The 25,824-nt window shown below is 50.7% G+C and overlaps 1 protein-coding gene across 4 annotated transcripts in view; it reads right to left on the reverse strand.

Annotated features, from left to right (window-relative positions):
* The window catches only part of LOC144792165 (oxysterol-binding protein 2-like), a 1,552,312-nt gene extending 1,526,491 nt beyond the window's left edge, over positions 1 to 25,821 (reverse strand). For all 4 annotated transcript variants that reach the window (XM_078667062.1, XM_078667059.1, XM_078667060.1 and 1 more), the window contains exon 1: positions 25,543 to 25,821. In XM_078667062.1, coding sequence (XP_078523188.1) covers positions 25,543 to 25,682 — 140 coding nt within the window. In that variant the 5' untranslated portion in view covers positions 25,683 to 25,821. The remainder of the gene's footprint in view (positions 1 to 25,542) is intronic.
* Positions 25,822 to 25,824: the final 3 nt, after the last annotated feature.

The following is a 25,824-nucleotide window of genomic DNA, read 5'->3' on the forward strand; positions in this document are numbered from 1 at the left end:
AGACTTTATGTTGGGTCACATGCAGGGTTTACGTGATTTTTGTCTTGCCCCCAGTTCACTAATAGTTCATGTTTAAAAACTATCACTTTTTAAAAAAGTACTAACAGTGCAGTGCAATAATGTGACGTATTAATATAAAATCTTCCACATAATAATGAAAAACAGATGTTTTTATTTTGAAGCTACATCATAACATTTAATCGACGTTTTATGTATGCACGGCTACTGCTACTAGAGAGAATGAGAGGGAGAGCAGACAGCTGGAAAATAAGAGTGACAGTGAGGAAAAGGAAGCAGAGAGGAAGGGGAAAAGGGAGGGTAAGTGAACCAGACCGTGAAGGAAAGACAGGAGAAGTCAAGACCACTTACCCAAATTGTCTTCTTGTTCGGTTGGTGTCGCAATTGGAGGCACTGTGCACCAACAATCTGCGCTGCTTCCTTTCCACAAGGCCAAGATGTCAGCACCTAAAAATCCTCTCAGGCAGGAATGCTCTAAACAGATACACTAGGAGCTAAAGTATGCACAGTATCTCTCTTCAGAGCATGTAGCACAGAGCCATGAGTTTAGTTTCATGCCCCTTTTGCAAAGGCTGCAAACCCTCTCCTTCTCAACTCGTCACCCTGTGACGACTTGGAGAGGGATGTGTGGTGACAGGCAGCTCTATATAACTGACAAGCAGCCCTGGGAGTACAGGGCTGATACTGTACACAACTGGGACTGCTTAAGAATGTGACGCTTCACTGTATCATTTGTGGGCGGTCCCTCGGGACCCCCAAGCATTGCATAACTGGGCTGACAGCATGTCAGCCCATAGTCTGCTTAACATTCACTGCTGCCAACTGGCACATACAGACTTGTGCAAAATGAAAACTTCCATTTTCAAGAACAGACAAGGCAGGCCAAGGCAGTGAATGTAGGCATTATAATGTAAATAGGATGGTAACTGCTTGAAGCCCTACTTTTAATCCAAATTGTAAAGACCCCCACACATAACCGAGGAAACCTTTTAGACCCCGTTTTCACTAACTTGAACAACCTATCTACTGAGGAATCACTCCCTATATTGTAATCCCGATCCTCACCTAGTTTCTTTCCATCCCGAAATTCCAGAGGCAACGGCCAAACATCCTCCTCCTCAAAAGCGCAGGCAAGCATGGTCCAAACTTTAGATAAGTGAATGGGAGGATGCCATCAATGAATCTGCTCCTACTCCACAGGGTGAGTCACCAGTGAGATCTGTCCAGTTTTCTGGAAGTGCATGATATTTTTCACCCCACCCAGACATGCGTCAGGTCTTGTCATAGTACGGAAACTGCACTGCTCATAGCCACCTAGGAACTTGGTTCCTTGATTTTAGATCAAGGTGGCTAAGTGGTAATGACCATGTTGGACTTGAGTGCAGCCTTCAATACGGTGTCACACCCCATCCTCGTTCAGAAGATGGTGGATATCTGCATCAATGGGATCGCCATAAAATTGGTGGAAGCCTTTCTACGTGATAGGAGTTTCCAAGTATGCAAAGAGTAGTTGTTGTCTGCTATACACCCACTGTTTTGTTGTGTCTCACAGGGCACAGCCCCATACTGTTTAATTTAAATGTATGCCCCCTTGCAGAAATTGTGAACTCACATGGGCTTGCTTCAGTGTCATACTCAGATGACAAACAGCTTATCCTGGCCCTTACCCCCAATACCAGTCAAACTGCCTCCCAACTAAATTTGTGTCTCGGGGAGGTCATAGTTTGGATTTCTAGCAACAGACCAAAGCTTAACAGTGGAAAAATTGATGTATTGTTTGTAGGCAATAACAATGCTAGGTGGCAGGAAGCTCATGGCCAGAATATCTAGACGATTGTCCAGAGCCAGCCCAAGTAGGGAAAAGCCTAAGGGTAGATAGACAAGCTCACGATAGAGACTCATGTCAAAAAATTCCCCTGAGGAAATTCTTGCAGATGTTACCATTCTCCACAAGAAGGGTAGTGGTACAGAGACTAATAAACTCTTGCCTTGATTATAGTAACTCCCTGTATTTTGAGATTCCGAAATATGTGATCAGTAGGCTCCAAGTGGCACAAAATGCCACTGCAGGAATCGTTCAAAAAGTACCAAAGCATCAACCAGCCCTCTTAGCCTTACATTGGCTTCAAGTAAAAAAAAAAAATCTATTTCAAGGCTCTTTTTATCGCACACTGGGCCATCCATGGGAAAGGCCCACCTATCATTCAGTCCCTATTTATCCCCTATGTACCAGGTACGGCTCTTCGGTCTAGTAACCAGGGACCTTTGGTAGTGAGCTAGATCATCTATTGTATTCCTCACTCTGAGGCTTCGGAACACTCTTCCGGCCTTCTTCAGAAGTCAGCAATCGAAAGTCTGTTTTAGAAAACTGCTATAAACACACCTGTTCTAAAGTGGTCTTTTTGTTTTATGTAGTGCAAACTAGACCCGGGACATCGGGTATCAGAGCGCTTTACACAAGCACCAGTTTCATTACAGGAGACACATTTTTTTTTGCAGAGTTTTATATAGCGCGAACTAGACCCGAACCGAATCAGGTATCAGAGCGCTTTACATATTTTCCAGTTACGTTACATGAGGACACACTTTCATTTTAGGCACGGGGAGATTAAGTGATTTGCCCAGAATCACAGGAGGTTTTTTGGCGTCGTTACCGAGACTCCAACCCAGATCCCCAGGTCTGAGGTCGAGCATCCTAGCCGTTAGGCCAACTCCTCTCCCCTTTAATTTGGTTTTTGTTAGGCACGGGGAGACTAAGTGAATTTGCCTAGAATCACCGGATGTTGAGCGTCGTTGCCGAGACTCGAACCCGGTTCCCCAGCTTCGCGGTCGACCGCTCTAGCCGTAAAGGCTACATCCTCTCTTGAGGAAATGGCTCATCACAGTTCGTGGAGGGATTGTTTTCACAGCTAGTGCTGAGATGCCCATTTTGAACCCCATGGCAATACAAATACAACTGATTTGCTTTTTGCACCTGCCATCCATATCACATATAATTGGAAGGGTGTTGCCCCTCCGCCCACCCCTAGAAACCAACACTCTGCCACTCACACTTCTGGAAGGTGGGTTCAAAGTGCCTCCAAATGGGAAAGGGGTCATCAGAGGTAGCAAGGAATAATTGCTAGAAGGATCAATTGTATACACTCCTCTGTGCCAGAACGTTGGTAAGATCTTCAAAGGATGGATATATGCCTGATTATTCACTAACAATTGTGCAAACCCAGCAGTGACCATAAAGGTGAACAGAAACCAGACTACAAGTACCAAAATGCCCATCAGGGTTTAAAGGGCATAGGAGCACACTTTAGAACTTATAAACAGACTCAGCTGCCATGAGCAAGACAGTAAAGGTTGAAACTCATTGGCAGCGTTTTGGTGCAATTGCTGATGCCAATTAAATATTTGTGAATTACAAACCGTTGGCAGCGCAGCGTTCCTTTTTGCTTGCAAATTATCTTGGGACACTGGTCAGGTTCCGACTGCTGCCCCAGCAATTGGAGGGCATCGCTTAATGACCGCATTGCTTCAGTGTATATATCTAGCTCACAGAACCAATGTCCAAATTCCCAGATTTTGTTCTAAGAAAAAAGGAGAAGCGGTACACTCTGCATAAAATCAGTCCGTGAACTACCAAGGTAACTAGAAAAGTTGTGCACAATTCAAAATGAAAAACAATACAGAGACCTGTGCGCCACACAAACATGAGACATCCAACAATCACAGAAAGAAGATCATTCTTCATCACCTTAACCATACCTTCGTAAAACCTTACCTAAAAGAAACGCAGTTTAAACCCAAACACACCAGGCAATTTAGAAGAATCTAACCTACTCTTTGCCTCCAGAATTGTTGACAATAGCAAACAAACAATGCCTAAAACTGAACTACATGGATTGGCAGCGAAAAAGATGGACGACTGGCTTCCTATTTTCTCACACTCTGCCTAAACCAAAGTACATACACCTCATTCGGAGGTACGGCATTATTTCCTAGGAACAATTTGACAGTCAGATCACTCTTGTAGCACCAACATTAATGATCCTCTTGTTGAGCGGGTTCATCTGCGCTTCCGCATTCGACCCTAGCAGGTTGGGCACCGCTGGAAATCTCGTCTGAGCCCTGTTAAGTGCTCTATGAGGCGTAGCTGAGACAGCGAACGACTACAGTCAAGCACAGAATTCAGATATTTCTAACTTCGCCATGGACGGATTTCCTATGGAGGCCATACCCGACACTACATACTCATAGGATCAGCCCTAGATGGAACTCACCAGGACAGGGAAACCTTCCGACTTACAGAAAATAACACATGCTCTCATCGCGTAAACGGCAAAAACAGTGACTAGGATGCTGCCACCTACTACTGTTAGTAAAGCTGGAAACCAACACTGGTTCAATTAAGACAAGTATAACATTTAGAAATGAATGGGTCGAGCTGGCTTGCAAGAGTGTCATTTGAAGAGAACATGGCTCTGGTATTGAACGCATGATTTAGTCTGAGTGATTGGATGTAGAATTGAGTTTAAATGAAACAGCACATTTGGCTTCGTTCGTGGTTTTCTAGATGAATGGATTTCATCATTCCTACTCAAAATGTAAACTATTTGAAAAAAGTAGCATATAACCTCATTTGAAGAATAGGTTTAATGTCACTTGTATCAAATCTACCATCCGTGATAAATAAAACCCACAAGTTCTTTCCTGGACTGCAATATGTAATTCGTTGGTACGTTTCCCTCACTGGACCTTCAGGTCTTCACTTTCTGATTGCTGGTAGTTGACGTTGCCTCAGGTGAATGGTATACTTTATGGACACTTAGAAAAAAAGTCACGCAGATTGCCAGGGTCACAATGTCTCAAATTCAACCTGAGCTATGTGAGTCCTTGAGAGATTATCATGACCCGCCTCCCAGCTTAACTATTAAGTCACCCGCTGAGCTATTATGATTCCCAAAACCTCAGGCAAAGAACCTACCTGTTCGGGAAATAATTGGGTCGATGTTATGGGAATAACTGGGGAGGGTATGGACATACTTTTACCCTTCCCTTTGGGCAGTAAACATAGCTGTAAATTACAATGGAGCATATCTCAGAGGGGCACACCCTCAATGGTTAAGGCCTGAGTGAAGGAGGAGTAGACCAAGGGTGATGACGACTACCCATATGTAGCCTGGACTTTTCTGTCGCACGATACCTGAATGCTTTCAACAGTACATTATTTTCCTTGTACCTGTGATATGGCATCTCTGCCCTGCTACTACTAGTACATTACCTCCTTATTCTTCTCCCTTATCCCAGTCCTAACAGAGTGAGCTCCTGCTCCTACACGTGACAAAACTTTACCAAAGTCATAAATAACATTCTCTATTCGCCAATATGGCTTCCCAATTCTACGCCTCCCATCATGCACAAAACAATGAAATCAAGCTATCTCCAAATGCTCTATTTTTCTTTATGCAGACTACTGTTTGTAAAGCTGTGGGTATTGATCAAGTAAGATTTTTCTTGATTATTTATAATATGTAATATTTGTTGTAGGGAGAACATGGTATTCCGGTTACCAGCTTGGTATTTCTATGGTTCGGTCTTGGATAGTGTTAGAAACGGGATCTCTGGCTGGCCAAGGCTTGCGCCAAAGTCAGTCAGAGACCACCACTTCCACGTCAGGGCAAGGGAGTCACACACCAAGATAACCCCTGCTCACCCTCTAGGTAAAGTGACGCGAGCAGCCAGGCTAAACTTGGAGGCTATGTAGGTTAAGTGTTTCGCGCGCACCCAGCAACAACACCCAAGGCCCACCACAAAGGAAACTCCACACAAGGTTATATAAAAATAGCCTTTGTATTATACTAAAACACATTAGATAAGAACACACATTTTACAATGTGTCAACAGGCACGGGCAGAATTTACAGGGGATATGTACAAGACAGGGCCACATGGATCACTGCCAGGAATATGCACTTTTAGACTTAGTACTTGTAGGAATAGTAATTAGCACATAGAACACTTTTAGAACAAAATAGAAAATGTAGCACACAAGCAGTGATTACTGGTAAAGGGTAAGAACCTCCTACGCAACCCTAACCACCTTAGGGAAATATTGCGCAGGGAACCAAGACCTCACTAGCAACACCTGTACTAGGAGAAAATAACCACCTAAGTATCACCAACATTTAGGGGTATAAGCATAGGAACATTACACATGATGCATTAACATTCAGAGGTGTAAGGAAGGAGAACACATGATGCATCAAAACACATTCAGAGGTGTAAGGACAAGCAATTGCGCAAAACTCACATGAGCCACAACCTGTGGCAGTCCCTAGGCCTTCTGGCCTTGTTGGGGCTAGGACGCCCTGTGTCCCAAAGTCAGGGAGGCTGCGCAGGCAGCCAAGTACACAAGCCTAAACGTGGCAACTGCCCACTAAGTGCTGGGCAGCTGTAAGGAGCTGTGGCCACACGGTGGAGCCTCGCAGGCTCTGGCCAAAAGAGATGCCCCCTAGAGCATCTCTGGGCTCTCAAAACAAAGATACAGCCTCACTGGGCGGTGGGGTCCCTCACGGGGGACCCAGGAACACTTGGGGCGCCTTGAGCCTCTTCTGGGCTCTCAATGAACATGTGGCGCTTCAGAGCCTCTTGGGGCTCTGGAAACAAGTAGGGTGCCTCTTTGCTGGAGTCTCCCTCCTGGGGACTCAAAAGGACAATGGCCCCCGGATCCCTCGTGGGCTCGAAATCACCAGAACTGCCCCTGAAGCCCTCGTGGCTTCACAATAACACTTAGCACGAGGTCGCGCTACTGGTGGGGGGGGCGGACACCGACAATGTGTCCCGGCGCCCCTCCCTTCTCCTCTGCTGCCACACTCACCGGGTCTGGCGGCGGCTGATGACGGAGAGCTCCCGCTCCTCGGGACTCTCGCGGCGGCGTCTCTTCTCTTTTCCCCCGGGGCTCTCCCTTCGCTCGGGAGCCTTGGCAGGACACGGCAGGCTGCTTCCTGCTCCTTCGCTCCTCCCCCGATGACGCGGCGGGAGGCTCAGCCGGCTGGGTCAATCCCAGCGCGGCCTTGGCTGGATGTCCGCGGCTTCCCCCGAGCACCGGCGGCGCTTCGCTGGATGAGGGCCAGGTTCCCTCGGGAAGTGTAGAACAATGGGGCAAATGCCGCGTGGGCACCGGCTCGTTTAGAATAGACAATAAATCGAGGTGGGCACTCGATTGGAATCCAAAAACAGCGCAAGGTCCCTGGCAGGGTGGGCACCTGCCAGGGGACTTTAAAAATCAGCAAGAAGGGGCGTGGGCAGCCGCTAAAGGGAAAGTAAAGCGCTCCCAGCGCTCCAGGACAATTCACAGCGCTCCCAGCGCTAGGGGTGAAGGCAAAGCGCTCCCAGCGCTAGAAAGCAAATACAGCTCTCCCAGGAGCTATAAGTCCAATAAAGTTCCAGCAAACGTCTTCTAGGTAGGCAGGGGGTCAAGGCTGGGCCCAGAGCCAGCTCACTGGGCCTCCCGGCAGGGAGGCAGTCCAAGTGGTGGTCCTCCTGGCTCCAGCAACAGCAGCAGCCCTCAGACAGGATCCTGGAAGAGAAAAAATTGTAAGGGGACACAGCCCCTTCTTATACATGAAATCCCTTTGTCTGTAGGTGCAGAGTGGGGGAGAAACCAGTCGCAGCTGGTTTTGGAGCACCCTTGATGTGCTCAGCCCCTCACTCTATTCACTGGCAGGGCTAGGGTCATTAGACGCACCACAGGGGGCGGAGCCAGCATTGTGTGGGGAAAGCCCAGCCCTATTCAGGACCCAGGTGCACTCCTCCCCAGTCATCAGCATGCTAATTTCCACACTCACCACCGGGCAGACCCATCCAGACTCCTGGAGCCAGGCTTGCCAGCCAGCTCCAGCCAATCACACGCCAGCACTCTCACTGCACACACACACCAATGTCTAGAAGTGGCACTTCCCCACTAGACATATACATGCCGCATACATCATCACGCAGCATTCAATCTCACGAGTCCGCACATACCAAACTCGAGCCTGCACTCCCCACACATCAGGAACTACCAGGGACCCAGATATTCCCCATGCATTCCTATGGGAGGGCAGGCCAACCTTACTCCACGCACGCACTTTACCCTGGGACCCAGGGAAAAAGTGCGCCAAGCCAGAAATTATGAACGCCAGGTCGCCATCAAAAGCAAAAAGTTCAGGGGTGAACCAGCCAAAGAGGCCCGGGTCCAACACAACCCCCTTCCAGCCAAAACGCAGGGTAGACCGATCACCACCTTGATGGGCTTCCCTGCTTTGGGCGATAGAACACGGACACGGACAAGGGCCCGCCACTGCCGGCACACCGTCCTGTTCCACGCCATTGTGAACCCCTGGGATTCCTTCTACAACCACCATCTGGAACAACTGGGCTACCCCACTGGTACTCCCAAGCTGTGTGCGGCCAGGACCAGGCCCTGGGCCACCCAGGTGCCACCGGTCCTTGCCTATCCACAGAGTGGGGGGCAGTAACCCCTGGCACATTGTAGCCATTCTCCACTCTTCCTGTCTGCAAGACAGGGTTAGACTGCCACTGGTTCTCCAGCCTAGGGCCTACACCCTCAGGCGGACCAGGAGTCTCAGGGAAGGCTCTCCTCCCCCTACCTCTTCTTCTAGGGTTCCTCCACCTCCGACAAGGGGTACACCTAGAACGACATTCCAACCCAGGGTTTGACCCCTCAGGTTGCACCGGGGTCAGAGGTGGGCTCTCCCACCCTCTGCACCCCCTTCCAGAGTTCTGCACCCTCCCAACTGGAGAGGTACCCCTGGAAGAAGCACCGGCCAGGACTCTGGTTACAGACGTCCCACCCTTCAGGTCAGGCTGATCCTGAACCTGGCCTCCCAACCTTAGGCCAAAAACCCTAGGTGGGATAATTGCCTGGCACTCCAGGACTTCTGGGGACTCACTCACCATCCCCCTGAGGCTAACACATGACTCATGTGCCATGTGACTGTCTGTCTGGCGCAGATCTTCCGTCCCCTGTCCACCTGACAGTGCGGGAGGATCCCCCAGAACAGAACTGGTGTCACCCTGGTCACTCCAAGGGAACGTAGCCCAACTGGCTAGTCCCTGACCCACTGGTTCTCCCACTGGGGAACACATCCCCCATTCACTCCTCACTTCGGACTTCTGTGGCCCCCCAACTGGAGTGGCACTGCCGGATACTAGAACCACTGGAACACTATTTAAAGATACTCCAGGTTCTCTAGAGACTAGGAGATCCCCCTCAGGGGTCTAACAGGACAGCCTAGGTCCCCAACCTGGTGTTCCCTCAAGAAACCATCCAGGTTCTGAGACTGGGTTTCGGGCACCTGGGAACACTCAGTCCCCCTCTCACTCTTACTCTACTGAGACAAGACGTGAGCCCCTACACCCCTCTCGCTACACTGGGACCTAGCTGGGCTACTCTGAGCCTCTTCCACCACACTGGGCTGGAAGATACCTGAACCACTACTCTCGGGTTCACTCACCCATGACGTGTCAGAACCTCCGGCACCTTCCCAGCGGTCTGCTTCCCTCGCAATGTCCCAAGGACTAACGTAGTCACCCCTGGACAGGTGTTGGCGCAAAACAATCGAGCAGCTGCTCTCTGATAACCAGGTTGAGCAGTCCATCAAAATCAGGTTCCCCGTGAACCTCTATCCAATCAATCAGTGCATCATGGCAATCATCTACATAATCCCCCCAATCCTGGTGAGGCAGTCTCCTACTGCCCCTGAACTTCAACCGGTACTTGTCCTCTCTGGAACAAGGTACTATTCTTTTGAGAAGGGGACTGGGACTTCCTGCACTGAACTCTCTATTGCTGCCACCACTGGAATCAACCCTCCCTGGGGAATCCAGAAAACTATAATTGCGGTCAGGGGATACCCTACCCTCTAGGGCTATCTTCTCCTTGGCCAAGGCCCTCTCAGCCTCTGCAATCCTCTCCTGTACACCTAGCTGCGCTATCTCCTTGGCATGCTCTAACCTGAGCTTCCCCAAAGCCAGCTGGTGCTCCCTCTCTTCCCTCCTATCCAACCACTCATCTGGGGACAGGGAAAGGAATGGGGTGCTGCATCTGACACTGGACCCAGCAAGGGACTCCCTATCTATGGGGTCCTCACTATCTGCTGGTGCCCATTCACGGTCATCCTCATCCTCTTCAGACTCTTCAGGGCTCCCCTCAGACCCGCCACCCTCCTGGTGCGAGGCCCGGGCCCTCTCTTTCTCGACCCGGAGGAGAGGCTAGCGGTGTGCGATCCATCTTGGTTGTACTTAAACGGCTCTCGTGAGCCTTGAGCTGACGAGCTCTTGGAGACGCACCTGCGCGCCGGAGAGGCATCAGGGCCTGTGACGGTTACTTGGCGGCCTTCTCATCCACCCCAAACACTGCTCTGCTGACGAGGGAATCTGTCCCGAAACCCGGGCCATGTCTCGGGTCCAGAGATCTTGGGGATAACGAGTAACTACTCGCACCAACTGTTGTGAACTACTTTTTACTCGTCCATCTACATGCACTACATGTACCAGAGTGCTAAGGGGCGACCCGGAGGAGAGGCTAGCGGTGTGCGATCCATCTTGGTTGTACTTAAACGGCTCCCATGAGCCTTGAGCTGACGAGCTCTTGGAGACACACCTGCGCGCCGGAGAGGCATCAGGGCCTGTGACGGTTACTTGGCGGCCTTCTCATCCACCCCAAACACTGCTCTGCTGACGAGGGAATCTGTCCCGAAACCCGGGCCATGTCTCGGGTCCAGAGATCTTGGGGATAACGAGTAACTACTCGCACCAACTGTGGTGAACTACTTTTTACTCGTCCATCTACATGCACCACATGTACCAGAGTGCTAAGGGGCGACCCGGAGGAGAGGCTAGCGGTGTGCGATCCATCTTGGTTGTACTTAAACGGCTCCCGTGAGCCTTGAGCTGACGAGCTCTTGGAGACGCACCTGCGCGCCGGAGAGGCATCAGGGCCTGTGACGGTTACTTGGCAGCCTTCTCATCCACCCCAAACACTGCTCTGCTGACGAGGGAATCTGTCCCGGAACCCGGGCCATGTCTCGGGTCCAGAGATCTTGGGGATAACGAGTAACACTCGCACCAACTGTGGTGAACTACTTTTTACTCGTCCATCTACATGCACTACATGTACCAGAGTGCTAAGGGGCGACCCGGAGGAGAGGCTAGCGGTGTGCGATCCATCTTGGTTGTACTTAAACGGCTCCCGTGAGCCTTGAGCTGACGAGCTCTTGGAGACGCACCTGCGCGCCGGAGAGGCATCAGGGCCTGTGACGGTTACTTGGCGGCCTTCTCATCCACCCCAAACACTGCTCTGCTGACGAGGGAATCTGTCCCGAAACCCGGGCCATGTCTCGGGTCCAGAGATCTTGGGGATAACGAGTAACTACTCGCACCAACTGTGGTGAACTACTTTTTACTCGTCCATCTACATGCACTACATGTACCAGAGTGCTAAGGGGCGACCCGGAGGAGAGGCTAGCGGTGTGCGATCCATCTTGGTTGTACTTCCTGCACTGAACTCTCTATTGCTGCCACCACTGGAATCAACCCTCCCTGGGGAATCCAGAAAACTATAATTGCGGTCAGGGGATACCCTACCCTCTAGGGCTATCTTCTCCTTGGCCAAGGCCCTCTCAGCCTCTGCAATCCTCTCCTGTACACCTAGCTGCGCTATCTCCTTGGCATGCTCTAACCTGAGCTTCTCCTAAGCCAGCTGGTGCTCCCTCTCTTCCCTCCTATCCAACCACTCATCTGGGGACAGGGAAAGGAATGGGGTGCTGCATCTGACACTGGACCCAGCAAGGGACTCCCTATCTATGGGGTCCTCACTATCTGCTGGTGCCCATTCACGGTCATCCTCATCCTCCTCTTCAGACTCTTCAGGGCTCCCCTCACACCCGCCACCCTCCTGGTGCGAGGCCCGGGCCCTCTCTTTCTCACTGTGCTCACGTTCCCACTCATCCTTCTGCCATAGGATCAGGTTATCCCTAAGCTTGGACTGGGTGTCTGACTCATTCACTGTGATGTATCTCGCCTCACAAAACTGTACCATCTCACGAATACTGTACCTAAACAGACCACAGAGGTTAAAAGAAAATTCCATCTTGGCAGGATGCTCACAGACACGTGCAACACAGGGGACCTAACAGTCTGAGCTGAAGCAAGAGTACAGAGTTCAAAGTATTTCAGCAAGCTCCCTACCCCAGAGAACTCACACTCATTTGTCCAGGCGACACACCATTCATCCACATACACCCCCCTTTTGGACCAGTAAGGCAGTTTTTACCACCCCTGATTTCTCAACCTGACCACACGTGACACAGGTACCAAACTCTGGGAGCAGGATGGGGAACAAATGTGCTGGACACACTTTGGAAAAGAAATACTAGAACTTCAAAGAACAATAATCCCCAACATGTAATTATCTAAAATGCAGAGTTTTGTAGTGTGGTCCATTGCCACTGCGGTACAACGCAAACACAAATCCGGATCCTCACCGCCTGCCACCAATGTTAGAAACGGGATCTCTGGCTGGCCAAGGATTGCGCCAAAGTCAGTCAGAGACCACCACTTCCACGTCAGGGCAAGGGAGTCACACACCAAGATAACCCCTGCTCACCCTCTAGGTAACGTGACGCGAGCAGCCAGGCTAAACTTGGAGGCTATGTAGGTTAAGTGTTTGGGCGCGCACCCAGCAACAACACCCAAGGCACACCACAAAGGAAATTCCACACAAGGTTATATAAAAATAGCCTTTGTATTATACCAAAACACATTAGATAAGAACACACATTTCTCAATGTGTCAACAGGCACGGGCAGAATTTACAGGGGATATGTACAAGACAGGGCCACATGGATCACTGCCAGGAATATGCACTTTTAGACTTAGTACTTGTAGGAATAGTAATTAGCACATAGAACACTTTTAGAACAAAATAGAAAATGTAGCACACAAGCAGTGATTACTGGTAAAGGGTAAGAACCTCCTACGCAACCCTAACCACCTTAGGGAAATATTGCGCAGGGAACCAAGACCTCACTAGCAACACCTGCACTAGGAGAAAATAACCACCTAAGTATCACCAACATTTAGGGGTATAAGCATAGGAACATTACACATGATGCATTAACATTCAGAGGTGTAAGGAAGGAAAACACATAATGCATCAAAACACATTCAGAGGTGTAAGGAAGGAAAACACATGATGCATCAAAACACATTCAGAGGTGTAAGGACAAGCAATTGCGCAAAACTCACATGAGCCACAACCTGTGGCAGTCCCTAGGCCTTCTGGCCTTGTTGGGGCTAGGAGGCCCTGTGTCCCAAAGTCAGGGAGGCTGCGCAGGCAGCCAAGTACACAAGCCTCAACGTGGCAACTGCCCACTAAGTGCTGGGCAGCTGTAAGGAGCTGTGGCCACACGGTGGAGCCTCGCAGGCTCTAGCCAAAAGAGATGCCCCCTAGAGTCTCTCTGGGCTCTCAAAACAAAGATACAGCCTCACTGGGCGGTGGGGTCCCTCACGGGGGACCCAGGAACACTTGGGGCGCCTTGAGCCTCTTCTGGGCTCTCAATGAACATGTGGCGCTTCAGAGCCTCTTGTGGCTCTGGAAACAACTAGGGTGCCTCTTTGCTGGAGTCCCCCTCCTGGGGACTCAAAAGGACAATGGCCCCCGGATCCCTCGTGGGCTCGAAATCACCAGAACTGCCCCTGAAGCCCTTGTGGCTTCACAATAACACTTAGCACGAGGTCGCGCTATTGGTGGGGGGGGCGGACACCCACAATGTGTCCCGGCGCCCCTCCCTTCTCCTCTGCTGCCACACTCACCGGGTCTGGCGGCGGCTGGGGACGGAGAGCTCCCGCTCCTCGGGACTCTCGCGGCGGCGTCTCTTCTCTTTTCCCCCGGGGCTCTCCCTTCGCTCGGGAGCCTCGGCAGGACACGGCAGGCTGCTTCCTGCTCCTTCGCTCCTCCCCCGATGACGCGGCGGGAGGCTCGGCCGGCTGGGTCAATCCCAGCGCGGCCTTGGCTGGATGTCCGCGGCTTCCCCCTAACACCGGCGGCGCTTCGCTGGATGAGGGCTAGGTTCCCTCAGGAATCGTAGAACAATGGGGCAAATGCCGCGTGGGCACCGGCTCGTTTAGAATAGACAATAAATCGAGGTGGGCACTCGATTGGAATCCAAAAACAGCGCAAGGTCCCTGGCAGGGTGGGCACCTGCCAGGGGACTTTAAAATCAGCAAGTAGCGGCGTGGGCAGCCGCGAAAGGGAAAGTAAAGCGCTCCCAGCACTCCAGGACAATTCACAGCGCTCCCAGCGCTAGGGGTGAAGGCAAAGCGCTCCCAGCGCTAGAAAGAAAATACAGCTCTCCCAGGCGCTATAAGTCCAATAAAGTTCCAGCAAACTTCTTCTAGGTAGGCAGGGGGGCAAGGCTGGGCCCAGAGCCAGCTCACTGGGCCTCCAGGCAGGGAGGCAGTCCAAGTGGCGGTCCTCCTGGCCCCAGCAACAGCAGCAGCCCCCTCAGACAGGATCCTGGAAGAGAACAAATTGTAAGGGGACACAGCCCCTTCTTATACATAAAATCCCTTTGTCTGTAGGTGCAGAGTGGGGGAGAAACCAGTCGCAGCTGGTTTTGGAGCACCCATGATGTGCTCAGCCCCTCACTCTATTCACTGGCAGGGCTAGGGTCATTAGACGCACCACAGGGGGCGGAGCCAGCATTGTGTGGGGAAAGCCCAGCCCTATTCAGGACCCAGGTGCACTCCTCCCCAGTCATCAGCATGCTAATTTCCACACTCACCACCGGGCAGACCCATCCAGACTCCTGGAGCCAGGCTTGCCAGCCAGCTCCAGCCAATCACACGCCAGCACCCTCACTGCACACACACACCAATGTCTAGAAGTGGCACTTCCCCACTAGACATATACATGCCACATACATCATCACGCAGCATTCAATCGCACGAGTCCGCACATACCAAACTCGAGCCTGCACTCCCCACACATCAGGAACTACCAGGGACCCAGATATTCCCCATGCATTCCTATGGGAGGGCAGGCCAACCTTACTCCACGCACGCACTTTACCCTGGGACCCAGGGAAAAAGTGCGCCAAGCCAGAAATTATGAACGCCAGGTCGCCATCAAAAGCAAAAAGTTCAGGGGTGAACCAGCCAAAGAGGCCTGGGTCCAACACAACCCCCTTCCAGCCAAAACGCAGGGTAGACCGATCACCACCGTGATGGGCTTCCCTGCTTTGGGCGATAGAACACGGACACGGACACGGGCCCGCCACTGCCGGGACACCGTCCTGTTCCACGCCACTGTGAACCCCTGGGACTCCTTCTACAACCACCATCTGGAACAACTGGGCTACCCCACTGGTACTCCCAAGCTGTCTGCGGCCAGGACCAGGCCCTGGGCCACCCAGGTGCCACCGGTCCTTGCCTATCCACAGAGTGGGGGGTAGTAACCCCTGGCACATAGTAGCCATTCTCCACTCTTCCTGTCTGCAAGACAGGGTTAGACTGCCACTGGTTCTCCAGCCTAGGGCCTACACCCTCAGGCGGACCAGGAGTCTCAGGGAAGGCTCTCCTCCGCTACCTCTTCTTCTAGGGTTCCTCCACCTCCGACGAGGGGTACACCTAGAACGCCATTCCAACCCAGGGTTTAACCCCTCAGGTTGCACCGGGGTCAGAGGTGGGCTCTCCCACCCTCTGCACCCCCTTCCAGAGTTCTGCACCCTCCCAACTGGAGAGGTACCCCTGGAAGAAGCACTGGCCAGGACTCTGGTTACAGACGTCCCACCCTTCAGGTCAGGCTGATCCTGAACCTGGCCTCCCAACCTTAGGCCAAAAACCCTAGGTGGGATAATTGCCTGGCACTCCAGGACTTCTGGGGACTCACACACCATCCCCCTGAGGCTAACACATGACTCATGTGCCGTGTGACTGTCTGTCTGGCCCAGATCTTCCGTCCCCTGTCCACCTGACAGTGCGGGAGGATCCCCCAGAACAGAAGTGGTGTCACCCTGGTCACTCCAAGGGAACGTAGCCCAACTGGCTAGTCCCTGACCCACTGGTTCTCCCACTGGGGAACAGATCCCCCATTCACTCCTCACTTCGGACTTCTGTGGCCCCCCAACTGGAGTGGCACTGCCGGACACTAGAACACTATTTAAAGATACTCCAGGTTCTCTAGAGACTAGGAAATCCCCCTCAGGGGGTCTAACAGGACAGCCTAGGTCCCCAACCTGGTGTTCCCTCAAGAAACCATCCAGGTTCTGAGACTGGGTTTCGGGCACCTGGGAACAATCAGTCCCCCTCTCACTCTTACTCTACTGAGACAAGACGTGAGCCCCTACAACCCTCTCGCTACACTGGGACCTAGCTGGGCTACTCTGAGCCTCTTCCACCACACTGGGCTGGAAGATACCTGAACCACTACTCTCGGTTCACTCACCCATGACGTGTCAGAACCTCCGGCACCTTCCCAGCGGTCTGCTTCCCTCGCAATGTCCCAAGGACTAACGTAGTCACCCCTGGACAGGTGTTGGCGCAAAACAATTGAGCAGCTGCTCTCTGATAACCAGGTTGAGCAGTCCATCAAAATCAGGTTCCCCGTGAACCTCTATCCAATCAATCAGTGCATCATGGCAATCATCTACATAATCCCCCCAATCCTGGTGAGGCAGACTCCTACTGCCCCTGAACTTCAACCGGTACTTGTCCTCTCCGGAACAAGGTACTATTCTTTTGAGAAGGGGACTGGGACTTCCTGCACTGAACTCTCTATTGCTGCCACCACTGGAATCAACCCTCCCTGGGGAATCCAGAAAACTATAATTGCGGTCAGGGGATACCCTACCCTCTAGGGCTATCTTCTCCTTGGCCAAGGTCCTCTCAGCCTCTGCAATCCTCTCCTGTACACCTAGCTGCGCAATCCTCTCCTGTACACCTAGCTGCGCTATCTCCTTGGCATGCTCTAACCTGAGCTTCTCCAAAGCCAGCTGGTGCTCCCTCTCTTCCCTCCTATCCAACCACTCATCTGGGGACAGGGAAAGGAATGGGGTGCTGCATCTGACACTGGACCCAGCAAGGGACTCCCTATCTATGGGGTCCTCACTATCTGCTGGTGCCCATTCACGGTCATCCTCATCCTCCTCTTCAGACTCTTCAGGGCTCCCCTCAGACCCGCCACCCTCCTGGTGCGAGGCCCGGGCCCTCTCTTTCTCACTGTGCTCACGTTCCCACTCATCCTTCTGCCATAGGATCAGGTTATCCCTAAGCTTGGACTGGGTGTCTGACTCATTCACTGTGATGTCTCTCTCCTCACAAAACTGTACCAGCTCATGAATACTGTACCTAAACAGACCACAGAGGTTAAAAGAAAATTCCATCTTGGCAGGATGCTCACAGACACGTGCAACACAGGGGACCTAACAGTCTGAGCTGAAGCAAGAGTACAGAGTTCAAAGTATTTCAGCAAGCTCCCTACCCCAGAGAACTCACACTCATTTGTCCAGGCGACACACCATTCATCCACACACCCCCCTTTTGGACCAGTAAGGCAGTTTTTACCACCCCTGATTTCTCAACCTGACAACACGTGAAACAGGTACCACACTCTGGGAGCAGGATGGGGAACAAATGTACTGGACACACTTTGGAAAAGAAATACTAGAACTTCAAAGAACAATAATCCCCAACATGTAATTATCTAAAATGCAGAGTTTTGTAGTGTGGTCCGTTGCCACTGCGGTACAACGCAAACACAAATCCGGATCCTCACCGCCTGCCACCAATGTTAGAAACGGGATCTCAGGCTGGCCAAGGATTGCGCCAAAGTCAGTCAGAGACCACCACTTCCACGTCAGGGCAAGGGAGTCACACACCAAGATAACCCCTGCTCACCCTCTAGGTAACGTGACGCGAGCAGCCAGGCTAAACTTGGAGGCTATGTAGGTTAAGTGTTTGGGCGCGCACCCAGCAACAACACCCAAGGCACACCACAAAGGAAATTCCACACAAGGTTATATAAAAATAGCCTTTGTATTATACCAAAACACATTAGATAAGAACACACATTTTTCAATGTGTCAACAGGCATTGGTAGAATTTACAGGGGATATGTACAAGACAGGGCCACATGGATCACTGCCAGGAATATGCACTTTTAGACTTAGTACTTGTAGGAATAGTAATTAGCACATAGAACACTTTTAGAACAAAATAGAAAATGTAGCACACGACCAGTGATTACTGGTAAAGGGTAAGTACCTCCTACGCAACCCTAACCACCTTAGGAAAATATTGCGCAGGGAACCAAGACCTCACTAGCAACACCTGTACTAGGAGAAAACAACCACCTAAGTATCACCAACATTTAGGGGTATAAGCATAGGAACATTACACATGATGCATTAACATTCAGAGGTGTAAGGAAGGAAAACACATGATGCATCAAAACACATTCAGAGGTGTAAGGACAAGCAATTGCGCAAAACTCACATGAGCCACAACCTGTGGCAGTCCCTAGGCCTTCTGGCCTTGTTGGGGCTAGGACGCCCTGTGTCCCAAAGTCAGGGAGGCTGCGCAGGCAGCCAAGTACACAAGCCTAAACGTGGCAACTGCCCACTAAGTACTGGGCAGCTGTAAGGAGCTGTGGCCACACGGTGGAGCCTCGCAGGCTCTGGCCAAAAGAGATGCCCCCTAGAGCCTCTCTGGGCTCTCAAAACAAAGATACAGCCTCACTGGGCGGTGGGGTCCCTCACGGGGGACCCAGGAACACTTGGGCGCCTTGAGCCTCTTCTGGGCTCTCAATGCACATGTGGCGCTTCTGAGCCTCTTGGGGCTCTGGAAACAAATAGGGTGTCTCTTTGCTGGAGTCCCCCTCCTGGGGACTCAAAAGGACAATGGCTCCCGGAGCCCTCGTGGGCTCGAAATCACCAGAACTGCCCCTGAAGCCCTCGTGGCTTCACAATAACACTTAGCACGAGGTCGCGCTACTGGGGGGGGCGGACACCGACAATGTGTCTCGGCGCCCCTCCCTTCTCCTCTGCTGCCACACTCACCGGGTCTGGCGGCTGGGGACGGAGAACTCCCGATACTCGGGACTCTCGCGGCGGCGTCTCTCCTCTTTTCCCCCGGGGCTCTCCCTTCGCTCGGGAGCCTCGGCAGGCTGCTTCCTGCTCCTTCGCTCCTCCCCCGATGACGCGGCGGGAGGCTCGGCCGGCTGGGCCAATCCCAGCGCGGCCTTGGCTGGATGTCCGCGGCTTCCCCCGAGCACCGGCGGCGCTTCGCTGGATGAGGTCTAGGTTCCCTCGGGAAGTGTAGAACAACGGGGCAAATGCCGGGTGGGCACCGGCTCGTTTAGAATAGACAATAAATCGAGGTGGGCACTCGATTGGAATCCAAAAAGAGCGCAGGGTCCCTGGCAGGGTGGGCACCTGCCAGGGGACTTTAAAATCGTCAAGAAGCGGCGTGGGCAGCCGCGAAAGGGAAAGTAAAGCGCTCCCAGCGCTCCAGGACAATTCACAGCGCTCCCAGCGCTAGGGGTGAAGGCAAAGCGCTCCCAGCGCTAGAAAGCAAATACAGCGCTCCCAGGCGCTATAAGCCCAATAAAGTTCCAGCAAAGTTCTTCTAGGTAGACAGGGGGGCAAGGCTGGGCCCAGAGCCAGCTCACTGGGCCTCCAGGCAGGGAGGCAGTCCAAGTGGCGGTCCTCCTGGCCCCAGCAACAGCAGCATCCCCCTCAGACAGGATCCTGGAAGAGAACAAATTGTAAGGGGACACAGCCCCTTCTTATACATGAAATCCCTTTGTCTGTAGGTGCAGGGTGGGGGAGAAACCAGTTGCAGCTGGTTTTGGAGCACCCTTGATGTGCGCAGCCCCTCACTCTATTCACTGGCAGGGCTAGGGTCATTAGACGCACCACAGGGGGCGGAGCCAGCATTGTGTGGAGAAAGCCCAGCCCTATTCAGGACCCAGGTGCACTCCTCCCCAGCCATCAGCATGCTAATCTCCACACTCACCACCGGGCAGACCCATCCAGACTCCTGGAGCCAGGCTTGAGAGCCAGCTCCAGCCAATCACACGCCAGCACCCTCACTGCACACACACACACACACCAATGTCTAGAAGTGGCACTTCCCCACTAGACACATACATGCCGCATACATCATCACGCAGAATTCAATCTCACGAGTTCGCACATACCAAACTCGAGCCTGTACTCCCCACACATCAGGAACTACCAGGGACCCAGATTTTCCCCATGCATTCTTATGGGAGGGCAGGCTAACCTTACTCCACGCACGCACTTTACCCTGGGACCCAGGGAAAAAGTGCGCCAAGTCAGAAATCATGAACGCCAGGTCGCCATCAAAAGCAGAAAGGTCAGGGGTGAACCAGCCAAAGAGGCCCGGGTCCAACAGATAGCATCTGCCTTAGCAGTGCACTTGGTCCCCAGAAAAGTGTTCTGACCCAATTTATCAGGAGAAAGAGGTCAAAAACATCAGTAATGTAAGGCATGTACTCCTTATGACTTTAAAGTAGTGGCATTTTCGCAAGGAGCGGGTTATTAAACCTTCTGGTAGACAAAATGTTTCTTCATTTGTTTCAAACTATGGGTGATTTTGTTGGAGGCGTAACACTGTATTCACTCCTTAAGCCTGGGCGATTTCTGATGTCTGGCATGGATTGGCAGAAGAATGCAGCTAGTGGGCACCATTTGGAGGAGCTAAATGTAAAAGTGGAGGAGTGCGGCTCAATGGTTCGAGCGGCAGACCCTGATGCAGAGTTCTGGCCAGGGACCAGGGTCCGATTCCCGCCTCGGCGGGGTCTCGGGCTCAATTTCCTCTGACCTGTTAATTCTCGCATCAGTGCCTATTCTAATCACGGGCCCCACGCTGCAACTCTGGGCAATAGCTTGCTTAGCCTCCACGCTGGCCCCAACAGCACTAAGGATGCCTGGCTTCACCCTGGGGGTGCCCAGGAGTGGACACTTCACAGGGAAAGCCAGGAGGGGTTCCACAGCGGTATGAGTATCAGCACCAGGAAGCCGAATAGGCGACACCGCAAGGTGACCGTCTGGTGACAGTGCTCTCTATAAGTACCATGACATTTACAATGTCCGAGTAGACATGGAGGAGGGGCAATCATCAGCTCAGATTCTCACTCTGGGGGAAACACAGGTTATGACTAAGCAACCTGTATCTTTAGCCTTTAAAGTGGGAGAGGTTTCAGTTTCTACAGAAAGGCCATGGATGGGTATTCCTGATCAGGAGGAGGAAGTCAAGGGCAGATTTGTCCAAGAGGCAGAGATGAAAGAAGTACTTCAGCACCCGAGGGAAAACATGGCTTCCAAAGGAGAGGAATTCTTTCCTTTAATAGAAGGAAGCTGACTGTTTACTGCTACAACCATCCATTAGGAAGGTGGTGTTGAACAAATGGAAGGAGGTTGATAAACAATTCTATTGTCATCTTGGATTCATTGAGGGCTGGTTTGTGCTCGCAGGGAAAAATTAAAGTGAAAGGGGCCTCACCTTTGAATCCCACGGATAAAAAGGGCAGAATTAATAGTGGAGAGCACATTCTGCCTCTAATTTTGCAGGGCTTCCGACAACTATCCAATATAGTCATTACTGAAGTACTTTCAGAAACTGGCAAAAAAAAATTGAGCTGCTTGAATCCAGTGGCAAAGTGAACAAGGGACTCACGTCTGAGCATACCCTGCCAACTTATGGCGAAACAAATGCCAGAAACCGGTCCTAGGAAGCTTGTTTCCGGTCCAGGGAAGGCATGGCTTGGCAGTTCAGGCTGGACTGTTCCCATGAGGCACAGGGTCAGACTGATTTGCATAAGGCCATGTATGAACTGGGGTGGCAGAGTGGGCTAAAGAACGGTGATGGATTAAACCCAGATCTGTTGACTGGGTGTGAGTGTTTGATTGGTTCAGATGCTCCGTCCATCACCACCCTCTTTTGTACCGCTATGTTGGGAAGCATCACCAATTGCCTGTAGGAGGCAGGTGACTTTTTTTTCACGACAAATGAAAGGCATCAATTGTGGATTTGTCGTATGAGGACTTTTTACAGCTGGGTTATCAGATCCCTTTTCAAGAAAGTCCAGCCAATTGTTTTTACCCTTTGTATAAGATCCACAAAAAAAAAAGATAGCCTTACTGGACGGGTTCTAGAATTTAATGCTAACAAGCAGCAATAGTTCCAGTCCGGATCCTCTCTCACAGAAATGGAAGGGATTTTACTCAATACGGTTTCTGGTGCAGAAGAGTACAGGCCTGTTTCTAAAACAGTCAACAGCTTTATGTCACATGTAAAGTCTAATATTATGTGCCAACATTTAGATCTGCCCTATATCCCAAATAAAATGTGAGGAGACTTGGGGGCTTCTTTGGACTTCCCAGATGCATAATTGCATAGGGAGATACATTAAGCATTGCACAATGATCTACTTCAAGACAATCAGTTCCTGTTGCAAGTCTTGCCTTTAAGTTGTTCTCCTGTAGGAGGATCTTTACAAAGATACTGGCATTGTTGATAGAACTGAGCCATGCAAGAGGACTTCAGATCTTCCCTCATTTGGTGGATTTGTTTTAAAGGCACATCAGCAAGTAGAAATCGTCTATGGTATTTGCTTGCCAAACAACAAGTCTCAATTGACACCGACTCTGGATCTTCCATGCACAGGGGCACAGCTCAGATTGGATCAGGAGGTGTTCTTACTTGTGTCCTAGAAGTGAAAACTGGTGGTGTGGCTCTTATTGCCCAGGAAGCCTTCAGAGAAAGTAAGTGGCTGAAGGTTCAGGCAATCCTGCCTCATGCCAGACTACACTTGCCTTCCCTTGTCATCTGCTAGAATTTTGGGACCCCAGGTCACTTCGGTATGAAACAAAGAGGCTCTCAAACCCAATAGATTTTTCAGGCACTGTAGTGGTGGTTCAAACAGATAAATCTAGCCAAGTAGTTGGCTCTGGAAGTCGCTTCACCCAAGTTTCTGATCACAGATGTGAATGGGGTGGGCTGAGGAACAGCTTTGGAGAACAAATCAGCACAGGGAGAATGGTCTTAGAGTTAAAGGATGTTGTTGTCCAATTGGAGGAAGTTGAAGGCAGTCCAAATGGTACTGCTGCATCTCACTTCGTTCTTGAAAAGTCATCATGTTTAGGTCAGATGGACAACCAAGTACTCCTTGCATTTGTCACCCATCAAGGGAGCTCAGGAGTAAAGTCCTTGTTGACATCCATTCAGGAGATTTGTATGTGGGCCGAAGCCAATCTCCCTACTATGTAGGCAGTTCATCTCCGGGGGAGAGAGAATGGCCTATAGATCATCTGAGCAGTATTATTCCTTCCTCCTTCCTCTGAAGCTCTAGCTTTGTCCCAGTCAACTGTCCTCCAGATAATACAGAGAACTTGGATGTAGGAGCCAGATTTCTTTCCATCGATGACAATGTACTTCTGCCCGTTTTTGCATGAGGGTTTCTTGCCCTGAGCTTAGGAGGGTGGATTCACTATCCTTTCCATAATCCAAGATGCTCCTTTATGTCTTCCTTCCCATTCCCTTAGTTCTGAAGACGCTACAAAAGGCAAATGAGGACTGGGTGGAGATACTTCTGGGAGTGCAATGCTGGAAGAGTCAGCCATGGTTTCCTCTTCATCTCCAACTGTCAGTTCAGAAACAGTGGATGATTATATCATGCTGAGAGGCAGTTCTCTTCCTCTGGCTTCCAAGGCCCATCTTCAACCGGGCATAAGGCACTTGAGAATTAACTTGACTAACATGGGTTGCTCCTTTGAAGTAGATTAATGTATTCAGAAGTACAGTCAGCCAGCAACAATAAGGACATACTACAGCCTCTAGCGCAGCTTTGAAAGGTTGTATGTAACCAGTTTAGCTTTAAGTCCAGTTTCTAGTGACCCATCTTCGATATCAGATTTTCTGGGAGAAGGGTTCCTACTGGAACTCTCAGTTACCAGCTTGTAGGCTCAGTGGACAGCTGTGAAGTCTTTTGAGGCCCACATCTGGAAGTGATTGTTCCCTTGGCAACAAGGCAGTCCTAATTCAGTTACATTATTCTCGCATTATAAGCAATTCAAAGGGCTTCTATTAAGGCACTGGATTCTGTGGACTTAAATATTTGCTCATAAAATATTATTTTAGTGGCAATTTATCAGGATGGAGAACTGGAAAGTTAGGAGGCCTATTAAGTTTAGAGACTTTCCTAAAGTTCTTTGACGATAAAGTTAATTTGAGACCTAGGACCTAGTCCTGATTTTGTGCCCACGTGCATTCTGTTTTTTATTGTTCAAGTGAACTTGCGCTGCTAGTTTAAGTGCCTTTGTCTTCTTCCAATGAGGAGGATTTATTGAATACCCTTGATGTACCAAAGGCCTTTTGGTTTTATCTTGAGAGAATGCAACCTTTAAAAAAAATTGATTTGTATTTGTTACATTTGCTATTTCTGGGAGGGGATGGAGACCCGCCATTTCAATACCGAGTAGAAGGTTGAAGCAAGCCATCTTAATCGCTTATGAAGTCAAGGGGAATCCTTGTCATCACAATTCCAAGGGAGGTCAAGAAGAGAGATAGCTACACCCTGGGCAGCTTTGAAAGAGGGGAAGTCAATGTCTGCTGGTTGCAGTGATGCCACATGGTCTACCCCCATACCTGTATGAGACACTACAGACTGCATAATCCTATTAGTTCTGTCTTGCAGTTTCCAAATAATAAAGAAATGAATAAACGTCATTGTGAGACTGTTTTTGGATGTTGTTTTTTCTTAAAAGGATGGTGTTGAAGCTAACTCTGTTAAGACTGTAAAGGCGAAGATGGACGAGGAGGTAATGGGCCAGTTACTTGCCACTAACCTTCATTACTCCAAATCCAGGTCTTCCTCGTCACAGTCCAAGCATCCCTGGCAGCCAATCCCATTAATCATGTTCCAGGCTCAAAAAGATGGAGTGGAGCTTGTAATCAACAGGAAAGTGGGATACCTTGGCTTTTATTTCTAGTGCATAGTGAGAGGTATGTCTTATCGAGAAGCCATAGATAACCCTATGTTTGGCTTAGGTGGACGTCTGCCTCATGGAGAAGCGGATGCTCACTCTGTTAGGATTGTGAAGAGTAAGACATGAACTAATGAACATTTATAGTAAGGCACCAGCATTTTCTTTCTCCTATATGTACGTTCGGTAGAGCTTTAACCTCACATTTACTTGTACTGCATTCCTATCCTTTTACTTGTAGTAGCGATGTATTTACAATGAGCATGTATTAGTTGGAGATTCGTGTATTTACAACAGTTCATACATATTCCTCCTCTCCGCTAAAAACACTGCACGTGGCTCTCGTGATAATACATTAGTTTTCCCTTTATATATGTATTCGTTATATAAGGGTTACTCGCCACTATGACGCTAAGAAATAAGTCTCACTGCTAGCCCACTGTGCCTGTACGCGCCCGTACCTGTAGTATGACAGCAGACCGTTGCTGAGCACGAACCAGCGGCGCTGATAGCCCTTCAGGTAGTTGGTCCATTTGAAAAGCCAGCCCTTGTATGTATCACAGGGCCCTGGTCCCACACAGGCACTGCCAGCGTCAGTCATAAGCAAACTACGGGCTGCGCGCTGAAGCAGACCCACCTTCAAGAAGTGGTTTTAATAGTCACCTGCAGGAGAGCTAGGATAACTTAGATGGGCGGGGCAGCTGGGTGGAGCAAAGAGGGCGTGGAATAAAAGGGTGGGGACG

This window comes from Lissotriton helveticus, chromosome 11 (genome assembly GCF_964261635.1).
Source record: "Lissotriton helveticus chromosome 11, aLisHel1.1, whole genome shotgun sequence".
NCBI lineage: Eukaryota > Metazoa > Chordata > Amphibia > Caudata > Salamandridae > Lissotriton > Lissotriton helveticus.